This window comes from Triticum urartu, chromosome 3 (genome assembly GCF_003073215.2).
Source record: "Triticum urartu cultivar G1812 chromosome 3, Tu2.1, whole genome shotgun sequence".
NCBI lineage: Eukaryota > Viridiplantae > Streptophyta > Magnoliopsida > Poales > Poaceae > Triticum > Triticum urartu.
This window is the reverse complement of record NC_053024.1, coordinates 87,363,814-87,381,369: the sequence shown is the minus strand read 5'-3', so window position 1 is coordinate 87,381,369 and position 17,556 is coordinate 87,363,814. Positions and strand designations below refer to the sequence as shown.

General features: G+C 52.6%; 1 protein-coding gene across 1 annotated transcript; it reads left to right on the top strand.

The window, feature by feature from the left end:
• Positions 1-6,364: 6,364 nt before the first annotated feature.
• Positions 6,365-8,114, top strand: LOC125543021 (acyl transferase 7-like). Its single transcript, XM_048706264.1, has one exon. The coding sequence runs from the start codon at positions 6,504-6,506 to the stop codon at positions 7,815-7,817; it is 1,314 nt and encodes a 437-aa protein (XP_048562221.1). The 5' UTR covers positions 6,365-6,503; the 3' UTR covers positions 7,818-8,114.
• Positions 8,115-17,556: the final 9,442 nt, after the last annotated feature.

Here is a 17,556-nt window from a genome sequence, read left to right as displayed (position 1 = left end):
ATCCGCGAGCAGGTGGCGCGCCAGCGCTGGTCCTACACGGAGATCAAGGCCGGACGCCGCGGACACGAGGAGGACGGCGTTGCCATCCTCGACAGTGACGAGAAGGACGAGCCCGGGTCGTCGAACCCCTCGCGTGTCGGTGACCATTGTCAGGGGTGCAGTAGGGGCAACAGCGGCTCCGACGGGACACAGGGCGGTGGCGACGACTATACCCAGTTCTACAAGCGCCTCGACATGTAGAAGGCGTGCGACGGCCGCAACGTAGTTGGCTAGGCGTAGTTTGTTTGTTTTTCTGTTTTTTGTACAAATTTGAATGAAAAACCGCGGTGTTTGTGCCAAATTCGTATCAGATCGCCGAGTTTGCTCTATTTTCGGGGCGACCTAGGGGTCGACGACTGGGAACGCAATCGCCCCCATGGCGAAAGTAAACGCCGGTTCGGCCCCAGACAGCGCTTTTTCGGCATCCTGGGGGGCCAAACGGCTGGAGATGCTCTTAATGAGTCGATGAACCTATCTGCCGCAGGCGGCATGACCGAGACTTTGTGCTGCGTCAGTGAAGATCTTCCCCATGTTCACCAGATTCCGACGCCGCCATTTTCATTCGACAAGGTTGAAGAAGAAGTGCATCACCGTTTGCTACCATCCTCGAGGCCCACTTGAAACCATCATAGATTTCTGTACAGGTCGACAACATCAAACATGACGTCGTGCGACGACCCACGACACAACCGCTTGCCGGATCCGAAGACCGGTGAGATACCAGAGCTAACCGTTCGTCTCCAACACCGGTTGAAGTGCCGCCAAGATGAAGGGAGGGCAGAAGCAGTATATTCCGACTTTGCGCCAGCCCCTCCATCGAACAAATGCCCCAAGGACAAATAAGGCCTGTGCTCCCTGTCTACCGGCCGTAGCCAAATTCCCAAGGCTCCCCACTCCTGCCATCACCAAAGTGGTAGGCGAAGGCAAGGACTCGCGGCCTTGCCGACGAAGGGAGAGGACAACCTTTTTTATTGAAGAGGGCAGTTTTTTCGCCTGCCAAATCACCTCTCTCAAGCAGTTTGAGATGGTGACGACAAACGTGGGCAAAACAAGCATCACCTCCATGATGAGAGATAGCCCATACGTTTAACTGAGACATTTAACTAAGCCACAAACATGGGCACACGGGCTACCGAAAACTGGTTGGGCACTCTTATGGGAGGGTGGAAAATTGTTCCAGGAGCCTCAAGCAATCCGCTCCTTAGTTGACGACTTCTATAAGTCGTTATTTCAGGGGCGTCCTCGGAGTGGCATCGCTCTAGCAGACCACATTTGGTCGACTGACTAGCAGATCTCCCCAGAAGAAAATGCATCCCTGCTTGCTCCTTTTGATGCAGCGGAAGTTGAGGCCTTCGTCAAAGCCATGAACTAGGCCTCGGCGCCGGGTCCTGATGGACTACCGGTCCGCTTTTTCCAGGCTTTCTGGCCGATGGTCAAAGAGATCGTCCTGGAGCTGCCGTGATTTCGCTAGGGGGACTCTGGACATATCCCGTCTTAACTACGGGATTATCTCCTTAATTCCCAAGGCCCCGGGTGCGGCGGACATTAGGCAATTCCGCCCTATCACAGTCCTCAATGTGATATTTAGAATTCTAGCCAAAGGGTGCGCCACTAGGGCGGCCCTTATCGCTCCTCGGATTCATCACCCCAACCAATCGGCCTTCACGAAAGGCTGATTTATTCTCGATGGGGTCCTAGTCCTCCATGAGATGATTCATGAGGTCAAGTCGAAACACCTCCGCGCGGTGTTCTTCAAAATCGACTTCCATAAAGCTTATGACACATTCCACTGGTCCTTCCTTCGGGAAGTGTTGCTCAAACGTGGGTTTGATCACCACTGGGTCGCACGCGTTATGCAGTTGGTCACGAGTGGTCGGACGGCGGTTAACATAAATGGGGAGGTTGGCCCATACTTCTTGACGGGCCAAGGGGTCCGACAGGGGGACCTGATATCCCCCTTTCTATTCAACCTTGTGGTTGATGCCCTCGCCTTGATTCTTGACTGAGCCAAACGTGCCGGCCATATTAGGGGAATTTGCCCTCACCTGATTGCACATGGGGGTCTGACCCACCTCCAATATGCCGACGACACCATTATGGTGGTGGAAGGCTCGGATGAGGATATTCAGAATCTAAAGTTCCTCATCCTTTGCTTCCAGGAAATGTCGGGCCTCACAATTAACTTCGCCAAGAGTGAGGTGATGGTCATAGGATACTCCCCGATGGAAGCTCAGCGAATTGCCAAACGCTTGAACTGTCGTTTGGGAACATTTTCGACCACCTACCTTGGCGTTCCTCTTAGTGACACTCGTCTGCTTGAGAGGGATTTTCGCCCAATAATCACCAAGCTCCAACCCAGGATGGAGCCTTGGCAGGGGAGGTGGCTATCTAAAGCCGCTCGAGTGATTCTGATGAATTCCTCCCTTATTAGTCTACTGATGTATATCATGGGATTCTATAGTTTACATGAATCCCTCCACCATGAGGTCACCAAACTCCTCTCCATATTTTTCTGGGAGGGAGAAAACAATAAATAGAAGTACCACATGGTCAAGTGGTCTGAGATCTGCAAGCCGAAAGACCAAGGAGGTCTTGGGGTTATTTCATCAAAGAGTATGGATACTGCCCTCCTCTCCAAATGGCTTTGGCGGATTCAGACTTCTGAAGGCGTCCTGTGGCTTGAGATTATCCATGCTAAGTACTTACGCGGACAGCCACTGGCTTTCGCGTATAGAACTGGTGGTTCCTAATTCCGGCAATCGGTGATTCGGCTGATGCCGATTTTGCGTATTGGGACCTCCATTAAAATTGGTTCTGGATCCGGCACCTTGTTCTGGCTAGATCGGTGGGCAGGGACCCGCCCCTTTGCTGACCGCTTTTCTGCGTTGTTCGCGATCTGCGTCCGCCCACGGCTCTCCGTGGCTGTGGCCTTAGCTGACTTGGGGGCTATTGCCTTTCGCCGTACCTTCGGGGCGGTGGAACTTGGCCAATGGGATGAAATGCTTGAGTGTATTGCCCTACACCCCCTCCCTAGATCCCGATTCCCTTTCTTGGCACCTCGAGCCAAGTGGCCGCTTCTTAACGAGATCCCTCTATCAGGCGATTGTTCCCACCCCGGGCCCAATGGAACTCTCGGTGCTCTGGGAGATTAAACTTCCCTTAAAGATCCGCATGCATCTTCCTTTGGCAACGGGTCTGCGGCCGCCTACCTTCGGGTACGGAGGTCCGCAAACGTAATGGCCCTGGGGATGGGCTATGCCCCATTTGCTTGGTACCGGAAGATTGCAATCACATCTTCTTCCGGTGTTCGGTGGCCCAATGACTTTGGAGTTGCATCCGGGAGGTGGTTGGGGGCAACTGGTGCCATGACAACCTCCCAAACTTGTTTGGGGAGGCACTTAGGCTCCCCAGCTCTAGTCGCCCATCCATGTGGGTGGTATTGGGTACCTTAGCTTGGACCCTCTGGTGCAACCGTAATAAGCTAGTCATTGAACGCGTAATTCCTTGGCGTGTGACTGATGCTATCTACAAATTGTGTGGCCTTTTACAGCTTTGGAGACCGCTTAGCAAGCAGAGAGACCGGAACACCATCGACATCATCATAGCGGGTCTTCGAGCTTCGGCATCGGCCTTCGCCCCTCCTCCACCACCCCCTCCGCCACCTCCCGAGACGGATTAGCGTCCTTTTAGCTTTAGCTTTGTTTGGGGCTTGTCTTGTTGTGCCCCAGCATGACTATGACTTAATTACTCTTTGTATTGTGATGTTGGATACTTGGTTCGTTGCTTTATATATAAAGCGGGGGGAAACCCTTTTTCGTTAAACTTGTTGGGCAGGCGCTGGGGCAAGATGAAGGGAAACACATTTTCTCTTCTATCCCTCAAAAGGTCCATGCTCTTCAATGTTTCGGCCATGGCCCATCTGGCCTTGTTGTAGCTCCCTCAGTGGTTCTAATCACCTGACAACTCTTCTAATAATTTGATGCACATACCGGGGTGTATTCTATACAGAAGAAACAAAGATCCAAACGATTGAATGTGTTGATGGGTAGCCCATGTGCCTCTCCACGACACAACAACTCACTTCATATCAGTTTAATGTCAGTTTCAACCAGAATAATCTCCCAAATGCAGAAAACAATATCTTCTATTCTATAGCGTTGTCCAGACCATATTCTAGAAGGAGTATTCCGTCGGTTCGCCGTGCCACCCCATATTGTTAGAATCGGGGCTGGAGGTCTCCCTAAGATTCACTAGTTAATTATGGACAGCTTAACGAGAGAGACAGGTCGTATGGTAGTTTAACATGGAAAAGAATACGTGCGAGACACTGAAACCCTCGCCAACTAAAGTAGTACATACAGTATTGTTGAAGCTGATCGATGCACTGGTTGGTTTGGTGGGAGTTCTAGTTTGGTGCGCCTGTGAGTGGTGAGCTCGCAGCCGGATCCCAGCAAACAAACAAATGCCCGTGCAACTTGCTCGGTGGCTGCTTACACGATCATAACAGAACAGAGGCGACATTATACAAGTTCAGTGTATGCTTCCCATCAGCACATGAAGCAGATGCGTGAACGCAACGGTTGGCGAAGTGGCGGATGCAATCATCCGCACTTCGGCTTTAATCTAATGATAAATTTGGCTAAGCGCGCGCATGTAAAAATCTACTGCTAGCACAAATCTGTAGCTTTACCCCTCTTAATCTAGTTCCGTCGGAAAGTGGTCTGCATGTGTATGTAGTGTTTGGTCGTAGTAGTATCCTATACGCGCGGCAGCTGCTTTAACGCTTTCGATTCGAATGCCTTTTCATACAGAGTGCAACGATGTGAGAACTCGAGGAAAATGTGGCTCGCATAAACTATTTAAATCGACCCCAAAAAGAGTAGTACTACCATGTAAGGCCAGGCACCAAACCAAGCCACTGGACTGCACTGGAGCACCTTCTATAATTAATAACAATACTTTTTCTTTCGCGTCACTCTCTCTCACGCGCATTCCGTTTTGGTGTCCCTCTCGCCCATCCGTCGGTCCGTCCTCGTCTCAGAACAGTCGATCGCCATCACCATCCATCATAATTACTTTTCTGGATCAAGGCCCCCTCACATCACCATCAATAGCGATTATTACGTAATTACGCAGTTCGTTAATTTGCCACCAGCTCGCGCTCGTTCTCGTCCACGCCAAGAGGAGTGGTTAATTACTCAGTTAAACGGAGCACGCGCCCGGTCAGGACCGCGTCGGTCCATGGACCGGGTACGCTGCCGTCGCGTGCCTGAGCTGGAGGGAGCATCGCGTGGGTTTTCACCGTGGAACGCGTCACAGTTAACTCCGCCTGTCATTTGCCGGGCGAGAAGCCGTCTTGGCGACGACGCATACCGATGATTAGACGGACGCTAATTAAATGTGTTTGAAACTGAACAGACAGACTGATAGTTCAGGCTCGCAGGTTATCTATCAGTTCAAGGATGTGCAAATACTAGTACTCCCTCCGTCTCAAAATTTTTATCTTAAATTTGTCTAAATATAGATGTATCAGGTCACATTTTAGTATTAGATACATCCGTATCTAGATATAAAAGACAAAAAATTTAGGACGGAAGAAATACAACATATACATCCCAGCTACTTCTCCCGTCCCATAATATAAAAGTGTTTTCGATATTAGTGTAGTGTCAAAAAAAAATTTATATTAATGGGATGGAGGGAGTAATATGCAGTTGAAGAGGGCGAGCTGATTGATGCGTGCTGGCCGCGTGTTACACGGGACTGCAAGTGGGCCGGGCCAGGCAGGCGCTGCACCCACCACCTTTTGTTTCTACCGATCTTTGCTGACACTAGCCCTGCCTGAATTAATGGACAGATCAATTAGTTCATGCCACTGTCGGTTCGAATACACCATGCATGCGTACGTGTACCTGCTAATCAGCTAATGCAGTCCTGTACTGACAGAGATACATTACCAGCTAGCAGCCTAGCACTCCACGATGATGGTGGCGAGCTGATGCTGGCGCCCGTGCCATGATAATTGATGGACGACTGCTGGCGCGTGCTGTAGCCTGCCTATCCTATGGATTGGAACACGAGGCTGCGAGTGGATAGCGCCACGAAAGCGCCGCGCCGCTCCACCACCTTTGTCCTTTGCCCTTTCTCCCCCACCCCACCCCACCCCACCCAGCCAAGCAAAAATATCATCCCGGTCAAGAGAAAAAAAAAAGAACTCATCCCAGACAGCTTCTGGCATTCACTCGTCCGACACCCATCCTCGTCACCACGAGCCCTTTCGCCCGCGCACGTCGGCCCTATAAATACGACGCGCGTCCGCCTCCCCTGCCAAGTCAAAGCAACCAGCAGCGAGCCAGCCAGGCAGCCGATTGAATACGGCCACGACGCGCTTCCCCTCCGGCCAACCAATTCTCCCTCTCGCCAGCCCCGATCCCCATCGCAGCATTCCTGCCCCCGACCCACCCATGGCGGCCGCCAAGTCCGTCGAGCGGCTGGCGCAGCGCCTGGTCACCCCCACCGAGCCCACGCCGGCCGGCCCGCTCCGCCTCTCCTGGCTCGACCGCTACCCCACCCAGATGGCGCTCATCGAGTCGCTGCACGTCTTCAAGCCGGCCCCTGACCGGGACGGCGGTGACGCCGGCCCGGCGGGGACAATCGAGCGGGCCCTCGCGCAGGCCCTGGTGCAGTACTACCCGCTCGCCGGCCGCCTCGGGTTCACGGAGGAAGGTGGGCTGCTGCAGGTCGACTGCGGCGGCGACGGCAGCGGCGTCTGGTTCACGGAGGCCGCGGCAGGGTGCGCGCTCGAGGACGTCGAGTACCTGGAGCACCCCATGATGATCGCCAAGGACGAGCTGCTCCCGCCCATCCCCGCCCAGGAGGAGGACCCGCGGAAGCTCGTCCTGCTCGTCCAGGTCACCACCTTCGCCTGCGGCGGCTTCGTCGTCGGCTTCCGCTTCAGCCACGCCGTCGCCGACGGCCCGGGCGCCGCGCAGTTCATGGCCGCCGTCGGGGAGCTCGCCCGCGGCCGCAGCGTGGAGGACTTGACCGTGGAGCCGCAGTGGGGCCGCGAGGCCATCCCCGACCCGGCCGGCGCCATCATCGGCAGCCTGCCGAGCCCCGCGGGCGCCAAGCGGCTCGAGTACCTAGCCATGGACATCTCCGCGGACTACATCAACCACTTCAAGTCCCAGTACAACTCGTCGCACACCGGATCTTGGTGCTCGGCGTTCGAGGTGCTCGTGGCCAAGGCGTGGCAGAGCCGCACCCGCGCGGCGGGCTTCGAGCCGGACTCCACCGTCCACCTCTGCTTCGCCATGAACGCGCGCCCCCTCCTGCACGCCTCGCTCCCGCGCGCCGGTGCCGGGTTCTACGGCAACTGCTACTACATCATGCGCGTCTCCGCGCCCGCCGGCAAGGTGTCCGGCTCCACGATCCCGGAAGTGGTGAAGATCATCAAGGACGGGAAGAGGCGGATGCCGTCGGAGTTCGGGCGGTGGGCGACGGGGGAGGCCGGCGCCGACGGCGGCGTGGACCCGTACCAGATCACGTCCGACTACCGGACGCTGCTGGTGTCGGACTGGACGCGGCTCGGGTTCGCCGAGGTGGACTACGGCTGGGGGCCGCCGGCGCACGTCGTGCCGCTGACGAACCTGGACTACATCGCGACGTGCATACTGGTGAAGCCGTGGGCGCACAAGCCCGGGGCGCGGCTCATCACCCAGTGCGTGACGCCCGACCGCATCGCCGCCTTCCACGAAGGGATGCTCGACATGAACTGACCGGGGCCGAGCACGACGACGGAGCCAAAGAAGAAGTCGAAGACGGAGGCGAGAGGAATTGACTTGTTTATGTGATGATTAAATTAGTAGAAGTAGTACAGTATATTGGGTTGGTTGTTTGGATGGATTGATGTAGGGTGGTGGTGTGCAGTAGTTTAACCGGAAATAAGCTCCCCGATTCGGGGGGTTGGGTCGCGATTGGATTTGGTGGGAAAAGCCACCAACTAACTAATCCTTCATGGAATGTAAGAATCATTTGTGACATGATACTATACTCCTACTAGAGAAATTTTATTTTGTTTGTCTTGTCGCATAGCTGAGATCCACGGTGGTGGTGGCTTATGAGCAGTGTGTTCACTGTGTATCTGCGTTTTGTGTCGGTCACACACTGATTGCACGGCCGATTCAGTCCCAAGCAAGCCTTTCTGCCCGAATCTCGTCGTAGCACAACCCTTTCTGCATTCACTTTGCTGCATGCGTCGACAAGAAAATGCCCAGATGTCGCTGGCTTCTTCCTTTTTATCTGTTTATTCATATGGTTTAGTGGATAGTGGACATTGATAGGAATCTGACTTGATACATCGGGAACTGTCGGTTACATAAAAAAAACTGTCGGTTATCTTGATCCCTTCGTTAACAAGACTCTACAAATGATGAGCCTAAACAAAGACATGCCTATGATATAGAGATATGAAACCTTTACGAATGAAGATCTGGAATTAACTCTATCATCAAAAACATCATAGAAGATGCATATGTACTTTATTTTCAATGAACTTGAGTTTGTCATGAAGATGACCATAAGCTCTAAAACTTACCAAGAGAAATACCAGATAAGAACCAAAAAAGATGACGCAAGAATGAAATGGTTTGAGCTCTTTACGAACGATACGATCAAGCTACTCACTCGAGAGCCCCCCTTGATAGTACGACAATCAATCTTACAACCTGGTCTCGCAACTATCACCATGAGACTGATAAAATGGAAAACCTATCAAGGGCAAACCTTTGCCTTGCGCATAGTCCACTTGATCTATATGATGACGATCTTGACCTTCTCAAGTTGGACCACCTTTCTTAATTGTGCTGGCTCGATGAAGACTAGTAGATTTCTCTCCCATACTCAACTATGGGTGAGCCGCTCTTCGGCACATCTTCACAATTCCATTGTCACCACAATGGACGGCAAACTTCAAGTATGATCTCTTCATGATGCTCCACATGAACTTGCACATCGTAATCTTTATGACGATCACCACTTGATGTCATCCTTCATGGGTTGTATGAGATCTTCCTCTTGACACAAGCCCATGGAAACATACCTAACCCCATGTCGAACTCTCACGTAGACCATGGGTTAGTACACAAAGCGTAATTGACAATGCTTACCATACCATGGGATCACTTGATCCGACTCAGTACATCTTCTACACTTTGTTTGTTATCTTCTCTCTTCGTAAAGATGATGTCTTGAAGGTAACCATGAATGTTCACACAATCTTCCTCTTCAAGATATGCTTGCAATAAGCTCAATCTCACATGACCAATCTTTGGATAAATTCCTTGAATAACACCTTGGTCATCACGTAATCTCCTTCAAACCAACAAATGGACTTCAAGAAATGTCTATGGACAAACCCTTCAAATATAGCCCATGGCAACCATTAGTTCATAGAGATTGTCATCAATTACGAAAACCAAACATGGGGGCACCATGCTCTTTCAACTCCAAGAAGATCGAGGAAAACATTTTATTGAATATCAAATAGAGAGAAGAAGCCATCTAGCCACTAGCTATGGACCCATAAGTCTGTGGTGAACTACTCACGCATTATCAAAAGGTAGCAAGGATGATGGAGAAGCCATCTTTGATCGATTTCCCCCTCCGGCGGAGTATCGAAAAAGGCCTCCAGATGGGATCACGAAAGAACAAAAGTTTGCGGCGGCAGAAAAGGTGTTTCGGGTGGCTCCTTGTTGGTTTGGGAATAGATGTGAATTCATAGGCTTGGAATTAGGTCAAACAGAGTTGCGTGGGGCCCCATGTGAGCTCGTGGCTCTCTCGTTGCTCTTCTAGCCTCCTCCCGAACCTTCTAGGGTCCCTTCTGGTCCAGAAAAAATCACCGTAAAGTTTCATCGTGTTTGGGCTTCGTTTGGTATTGATTTTCTAAAAAGCCAAAAACAAGCAAAAAAAACTTGTCATAGGGCACTAGTTTAATAGGTTAATCCTAAAAAAATGTAAAATAGCATATAAAGAATTCAAGATTGATAATATAATAGTATGAAACAATAAAAAAGGTACAAACCAATCCTTAGCAATCTATCACGGATTTACGTGGAGAAGGGAGTTGGGACATATTTTGGCTTTGAAGAATTTTTCTTTGTTGGTGGCTCGACCTCCTTTGTTCCTCTATAAATACACCGATCAATGAAGTGTACTGTGCGTATGGTGGGCCCTACAAGCCTTGTCGTGCCCTCTTGCTGCACCCCATGAGTGTACTGTGCGTATGACTTTCTTTGTCTTTCTATTCTTTGATATATCGACCTTTTCTATTTATTGGCGCCGTCCTTTGACTTCTCTACAAAAGGGAGATGATATAAACAGTCATGTCTGCTACAGTAGTAAAATTGGAAATTAAGTAATGTAATTGATAAAAGATACATAGTGACACGCAGGTGTGGGGACACCAACCCTATCTCATGCTTTTTCTTTAGGATTTTCGATTTGAATATATTATCTCTTTTGAACAAAAAGCCTACTTTATTTTAGTTTGCATATTGGGGTCCTAGTGACGAGTGCATTGAAATCAAACCACTTTTGAATATGGTATACCATATTTTTACAACTTCACTAAGTTTCACCTGCCAAAACCAGGTAGGAACGAATGATAATTTCACTAAGTTTCAGAAGCTAAAACATAAAACCATGCAGGCAACTACGAGGAATCAAACGACTTTGCGTATCGCAAGGCAATTGTGCGGCCAAGCGCGGCTGGGAAGGTGTCTACCCCTCCGGGGTAAACGATACAAAAAGACATTAGAAAGCTAGAAGAAAACATTATTGTTTTTGGATGCATTAATACCTTCATACAACACAAATGCGCCACGATGGAGTAACTATCATGAATAACACATTTCAATACAAACACCCAATTCACATGAATATGTCAATATGAATGCCCATGTGCAAGCATGTTTCTGGATTTAACTGCTTCATGTATTGATGCAGTGAGCAGTATTATTTTGCCCTCTTGTATGCATTGCAAAAAAGAATGCCACAAGATGAAGGAGCCGACAACACAAAGGAGGGGAGAGGACGAAGAACTATGCATCGTTTGGGGGTCGCTGGCAAGAAAACAATGGACTTGATCGGAAAGAAAAGTCAATACTAGCCACGAGAAATTGCCCACGTTACCAGTGCGGGCGGACTCTTAGATATTTATGGTACTCTCACCTCTCCTCATAGAGGGTAAGGTACTGTAAAAAAAATCTCTAGGAAATTCCACGGAGATCATAAAAGATAGGAATGAACCCTTCGAAAAGAGTACCACATCTACAGAATGTTAGTTAAATTTTTTACAGGCAAGCTGATATGGAGAACTCTGATTGATAGTGGGTTGAAGATCCACTCCGTAGCAAAATTCAGGGTGAAGAGAATTGTAGTTTAGAAAGTTAAGTAAAACATTTGTAAATTCTTTGTTGGTCTAGCATTATTGCTTTGGAAATCCTATGAATTTTTTTCTACACTAGGATCCCATAGGATTTCTAGCAAATGACGAGATATTTTGAAATTTTACAATTCTGCTTGCGCCAACTATGACACGCATCATAATTGAAAGCTCAAATGATTTAGGTTACGCCCTACCATCCATATTAATTGTCGCATGGATGAGAGGTTGTACAATTTTTCATGTTTTTTATTTATGCGAAATTTACATGCTTTGTTTTCAAAACCAGGGAACAAAGAGGCCCTGGCACTTCTTACTATAACCAACGTATCTATAATGTCACTGTTGTATAATATTTGTTGGCTCTTCATCCCTGGAATTAATGCCGGTTCTTCATCCGTGGAGTTAATTTCATTGTTAGATAGTATTTATCGTTATCTATCCAGCACGCTTGAGTTTATTGTATTTGAAGCTCATTTGCAGAAGTTATGACAGTTCTAGTTTTCCTACATCCCTCTACTTTGCTTAGGCCTTTGTGTTGCACTTCACTAGTAGTACCGCTTGCGCGGTACTTCCGCGGTCCTATGTCATGGGCAATACAGCTTATTTTGAGTCTTTTGTTGTCTCTTCGCTCTCAGTGGTAGTTGAGCGGCAGTAGGGCGGTAGTACCGCTTGCGGTACTTCCGCTTGTACCACCGCTCCACTACCACTACTCTCGCTGTAGCCCAATACGTTAAGAGGAAGTAGAGCGGCAGTACCACTTGGAAGCGGTAGTACCATCCAGCCACTACCGCTGCTACTACCACTTATATTTTAGCCTCTGGAATCATTTGCCACTTAGCGGTGGTAGGGCGGCAGTAAGGCGCAGTAGTGCCGCTTATAAGTGGAACTGTCGCCATACTCAGACCTACCTCCACTTCTCCCCTGTTGTCGGATTACGGGTTTCGGCAAACCCTTGAGGTTCAAACTCTGGGTGCGCATGAAGATTTCTCTCCCCTAGCTCACACTCTCACCACGATCTCAAAGCCTAGCTTGCCGAACCCGAGGAACAAGAGACACAAGAGTTTATGCTCGTTCGGGCCACTGATGTTGTGTAATACCCTACTCTAGTGTGGTGTGGTGGATTGCCTTGCAGGCTGCTGATGAATAGTTTAAGGGATGAACAGCCTCCTGAGGAGAGGAGGTGTTCTCGAGCTCGATGAGCTTGTGTGCTGAGGATGGTCTGAATGATCCTTTTCTTCCCCTATGGTGGTGGCTAGTCCTATTTATAGAGGCAGTGGTCCTCTTCCCAAATAATAGGCGGGAAGGGATGCCACAATAGCCAATTTGAAGGGGGAAAACTAGTACAAGCTATCCTTACAAAAGGTGGTATTCGCCTGCCAAAGGCTCTGGTGGTGACGCTGTCGTGGGCTCCATGGTGACCTCCGTCCCGTCGTCCTGCTGGTCTTGGTGTCGTTGCACCGATATGGAAACCTTTGCTTGATGCCTTGGGACTCCTCGCCTGCACCTGCCTCTTTAGCACCAAAGAGGCAACTGGTACTCTACGCCCGCTGGCGCCTGCCTAGCCTTGGTCGTCATGGCTCACGTCACGGAAACCTCACGAGGTGCTCCTCGCCTTGATCTCTCCACTCCTCGCCAGCCAGCCTAGTGAGGCTGCCCCTGAGGAGGTATTGTGTCATCCACCTCGCGAGGCTTGGCCCCTCGCGAGGGTCTTGAGTGTTTGCTGATGAAGATGGGCCGTACCAGGCCGTTGGATGAGCCACGCACCGGGCCACAGGCAGGTAAGTCTGGGTACCCCCGTTCCTAGAACGCCGACAGTAGCCTCCGGGCCCGAGGCGCGCTCGGGCTTGGCTTCGAGGCGAAGCCAAGGGGCAAGTGCGGAGAGCCACGGGCCCTAAAATCCTGCGGCCTTGATTGACGCATGGTGATTGACAGGATGTGGGCGTCTGTGCTTCCCCACGCTACCTCGGCAACCGCCCGACTTGACGAGTCCCTGGTGAATGCAGAAAATCCATCATTACCTGTGATCGTGGAGGCCGGCGGTTGGCCTCCTCCTGGCTATAAATGGGGAGGGGGACGGAGCCCCCGTTGCTCATCTCTTCCTCCATTCCGCCCGCTTCTTCTTCTTCCTTGCTGCGACACCCATGGCGCTAGTGAAGAGGTTCTCGACCACCGAGATGGGGAAAACTCTCCAGGAGGGGCCCGGCTCGCCACTGCCTAAGAGGGGGCGAGGTCGCCCGCGCAAGCATGACACAACCCCCGCTGCGGTCCCTCGTGGGCATGGGCAAACTGCCTTGGGGTCTGACACCGTCCTTGGCGGCCGCGATGGCGCTTCTTTGCGCGACGGGAGCCGCTTAGGTCGGGGCAGCCCTGTCAATGAGGGGAGGCGCGCCATGGTCGCCCGGCCTCCCCGGTCGCGCTTCCACTCGGTAGAGGTGCTGCCAGAGTTTGTCGTGTGGTCGGAGAACCCAGCGGGCACTTGGCTTCAACTTCCATGCTCCTTTGCCGGTGAACTGCCGGACCAGGCCTCGGCGGCCTCTGGCTACAGGCTGACGGCTGCTGCAGCAAGGCTTCGAGGGTCACGATGGAGATCTCTGCTGCAGGCGTTGTAGCCCTGGCCCGTGGCTGGTAGACGTCCGCCCGCGCGCGTGGCCTGGGCAGGCGGTACACCCTCCACTTCAAGTTCGACGGGGTAGCGACCATCTTCGTGAGGGTGTTCAGGGAAGACGGCCGCCGCGCCGGATGCTGCCTTGAGGACGACGATGATGGCGATGCGCCCGGTCTTGGCGATGGCCGTGACGAGCACAAGGGTGAACTCACCCTCGGTGGCGGCCGCGGTTCGCCCAGCTACGATAGCTCCTCCTCCGGCCAGAGCTCCAACAGCGGCGGCTATGACCAGCCGCCACTCCGTCGGGCATGCTTCGAGGATGGTGTCGGGTCATCCCGTCGTCGCGCCCTGGTGAAGTGCGAGGAGGGCTCCGTCTGAATTCAGGGGCCGATCCTCGTGAGCAGCCACGTCGCATGAGCTGCTTTTTCTTTTCCTCTCCTTCCCCTTCCTCCTATATTATGAGAAACGAGTATGGAGCCCTGCGGGGGCGTGTAATGAACCATGGTGCTTACATTGCTTTTGTGGTGTGTTTATTGCTTTTGGGTTGGGTTATGAGATCTATGCCTTATACGGGTGTAGAGGGGTAACTTAGCTCGATGCATCCGCGGTAGCTTTGACCTCATGAGGGCGCACGTCTCTGGGCACCTAGTGGGGCTTCCCCACTGTTGATGCGGGTGACATCGTGAAGCTGCAAAAATTCGTTAAGAAATCCTTAACCCTTCTTGCACGAGGCCTCAGGTATGCGCTGGTTATGGCCAAACGCACCGCGTCGCAGTACCGTGGGGCATGGACTAAAAGGGGACGCGCCGATCACAAGCTCAGACGAGAATGCCTCGCGGGGACCAGGGGAGTGCGCACACGCATACTACCTGTCCAGCCCCCCTCGCGGGGCGTGCAGGGAGAGCGTCGGGCAACTGCCACCCTCCCTGGCAAAAAACAAAGAATCGAGGGAAGAATCAGAAAGAAGAGGGGGTTCAACCAAACTATCGAGAAACGCCAGCACTCCAAATTTCATTAAAGGAAAAGGGGCAAGCCAACTATAGAAAGCAAATGAACAGCCGCGTCCGGCACCTAGTCTAGTCTTCTCACTAGCGCGAAGCTAAGTGCTGCCACTAGGATGTAGGAGGGAGCCCCCGAGGCCCGAGGGCGGCACTCCGAAGACTCCAGGGCATGTATAACTCCACTCATTATTACATGAGAGTGTCACGAGCGGAGACCTTCACAGGCACTGGGCCTTGCTTCATGGGTAGAACTTCTGGAGGTGCTGGATGTTCCAGGCGTTCTAGATGGGGACCCCGTCCTCGTCTCCAGGCGCACGACGCCAGGCCTGGAGACGCGGGTAATCCTAAACGGGCCCTCCCACGTGGGTGAGAGCTTATGCAACCCTTCCTTAGAGAGCACTCACCTCAGGACGAGATCGCCCACCTCGAGCGTCCTGGAACGGACACTGCGACGGTGGTACCGTCGCAACGCCTGCTGGTATCTTGCCGCTCGGAGCGGGGCTTCACGGCGGCGTTCCTCCCCCAGCATAAGGTCCATCCCCCGCATGGTGTCATGCTATGTCTCATCAAATGCTAGGACCCGCATGGAGCGATGCCTGACCTCGTGAGGGAGAACCGCTTCTGATCCGTAGACAAGGAAGAACGGGGTCTCGCCTGTTGACTTGGTGGCGGTGATGTGGATGGACCACAACACAGACTGGAGCTCGTCGTGCCAGCCCCTGTCGTAGGCTTCGAGCTTCTTCTTGAAGGTCCGGGTCTTGAGGCCTCTCAAGACCTCGGCGTTGGCATGCTCAGCTTGGCCATTGAAGAGATTGCTAGTGAATTGCGAGCCGTTCTCGGTGACGATGCGGTTAGGGATCCGGAACCGGCTCACAAGGCCCTTGATGAACTTAACTGCTAACCCGGCTGGGATGGTGCGGACGGCTTCCACCTCTGCCCATTTGGTGAACTTGTCGATGGCGTCGTAGAGGTAGCGGTAGCCCCCAGCCGCTCGCGGAAACGGACCCAGGATGTCCAGCCCCCAGACCACGAATGGCCACGAGAGTGGGATAGTCTGGAGGCCCTGGGCCGGCTGGTGGATTTGCTTGGCATGGAACTGGTAGGCCTCGCAGGACCTTACCAGCTCGGTCGCGTCGTTGAGTGTCGTGGGCCAGTAAAACCCGCTGCGGAATGCCTTGCCAACCAGGGTACGCGACGATGAGTGATGCCTGCTGTCTTCACCATGTATGTCAGTCAGCAGCTCGTTCCCCTGCTCCCTAGAGATGCATCGCAAGGAAACATCATTTGGTCGTTTTCTATACAGCCCATCGTCCTGGATGCAGTATGCTGTAGCCTGCCGGGCCACACGCTTCGCGTCCTCCACCTTTTCCGGCAGTGTCCCATGCACCAGATATGCCTTGAACTCCTTGGTCCAGCACCCCTCCTGAGGCTCGAGCACCAGGAGCAGACGTGCTCCTGAGGTCACACCACAAGCGGGGGCTCCCGAGGCTGGTGGCTGGGGGAGTTCCTCTCGAGATGATGTAGTATTCATGGCCATGGGGGGCGCCGAAGGCTTGAAGAGTCGCTCTTTGAAGACACCAGGTTCTTGGGGTAGACGCCTTGATGCCCTCTTGGCGATCTTGTCGGCCTCCTTGTTGGTGCCGTGTGGCACATGCTGTAGCACTATCCCTAGGAATTGCTTCTCCATCTTGCGCACCTCCACAAGGTATGCCTCCATATGCTTGTCCCTTGGTTCGTACACCTTGTTGGAGAAGTTGACGAGGAGCTGCGAGTCACCCTTGATGGTGAGACGCTTCACCCCCAAGGCTACGGCGGCCTTGAGGCCGGCGATCAACCCCTCGTATTCCGCGATGTTGTTGGAGACCTTCTCACCCCGCTGGAAGCAGAGCTGCACGACATAGTATAGCTTGTCTTGGGTGGGCGAGATGAGCACAGCGCCAGCCCCGCGCCTTGTCGTGCGAAAGCGCCATCGAAGTACATGACCCAGCCATCTGGTGCTTCATTTCCTAGCGAGAGGGATTGGCTCTCGCCCGCTTCGGGCTCCGGAGCGTTAGTCCATTCTGCAATGAAGTCGGCAAGCATGGATCCCTTGATAACCTTGGTCGTGCTGAACTCCAACTGAAACTCTTGCAGTTCAATGTTCCATTCAGCAACTCTCCTCACGACATTGGGGCTCCGGAGCACCCTCTCCAGGGGGTAGGCTGAGACGACCTTGATTGGGTGGCCTTGGAAATAATGGCGTAGGTTGCGTGAGGCCACCAGGAGCATGAGTAAAAGCTTCTGCAGCATTGGGTACCATGCGCTCACGTCCCGTAGCACAGTACTGACAAAGTATAATGGGTGCTCGACGAGGGCGGGAGCATCGATGGAGCATGTGTCCTCCGGAGGTTGTGGTGCCTCCTGAGGTGGGGGGCCCTCAGGAGCCTGGTCGCCCATCGGGGCCTCTGTAGGCCTGGGAGCGCCGT

Coding starts and splice junctions, on each gene's coding strand:
- LOC125543021 (XM_048706264.1), top strand. CDS start 6,504: ATGGCGGCCGCCAAGTCCGTCGAGCGGCTGGCGCAGCGCCTGGTCACC.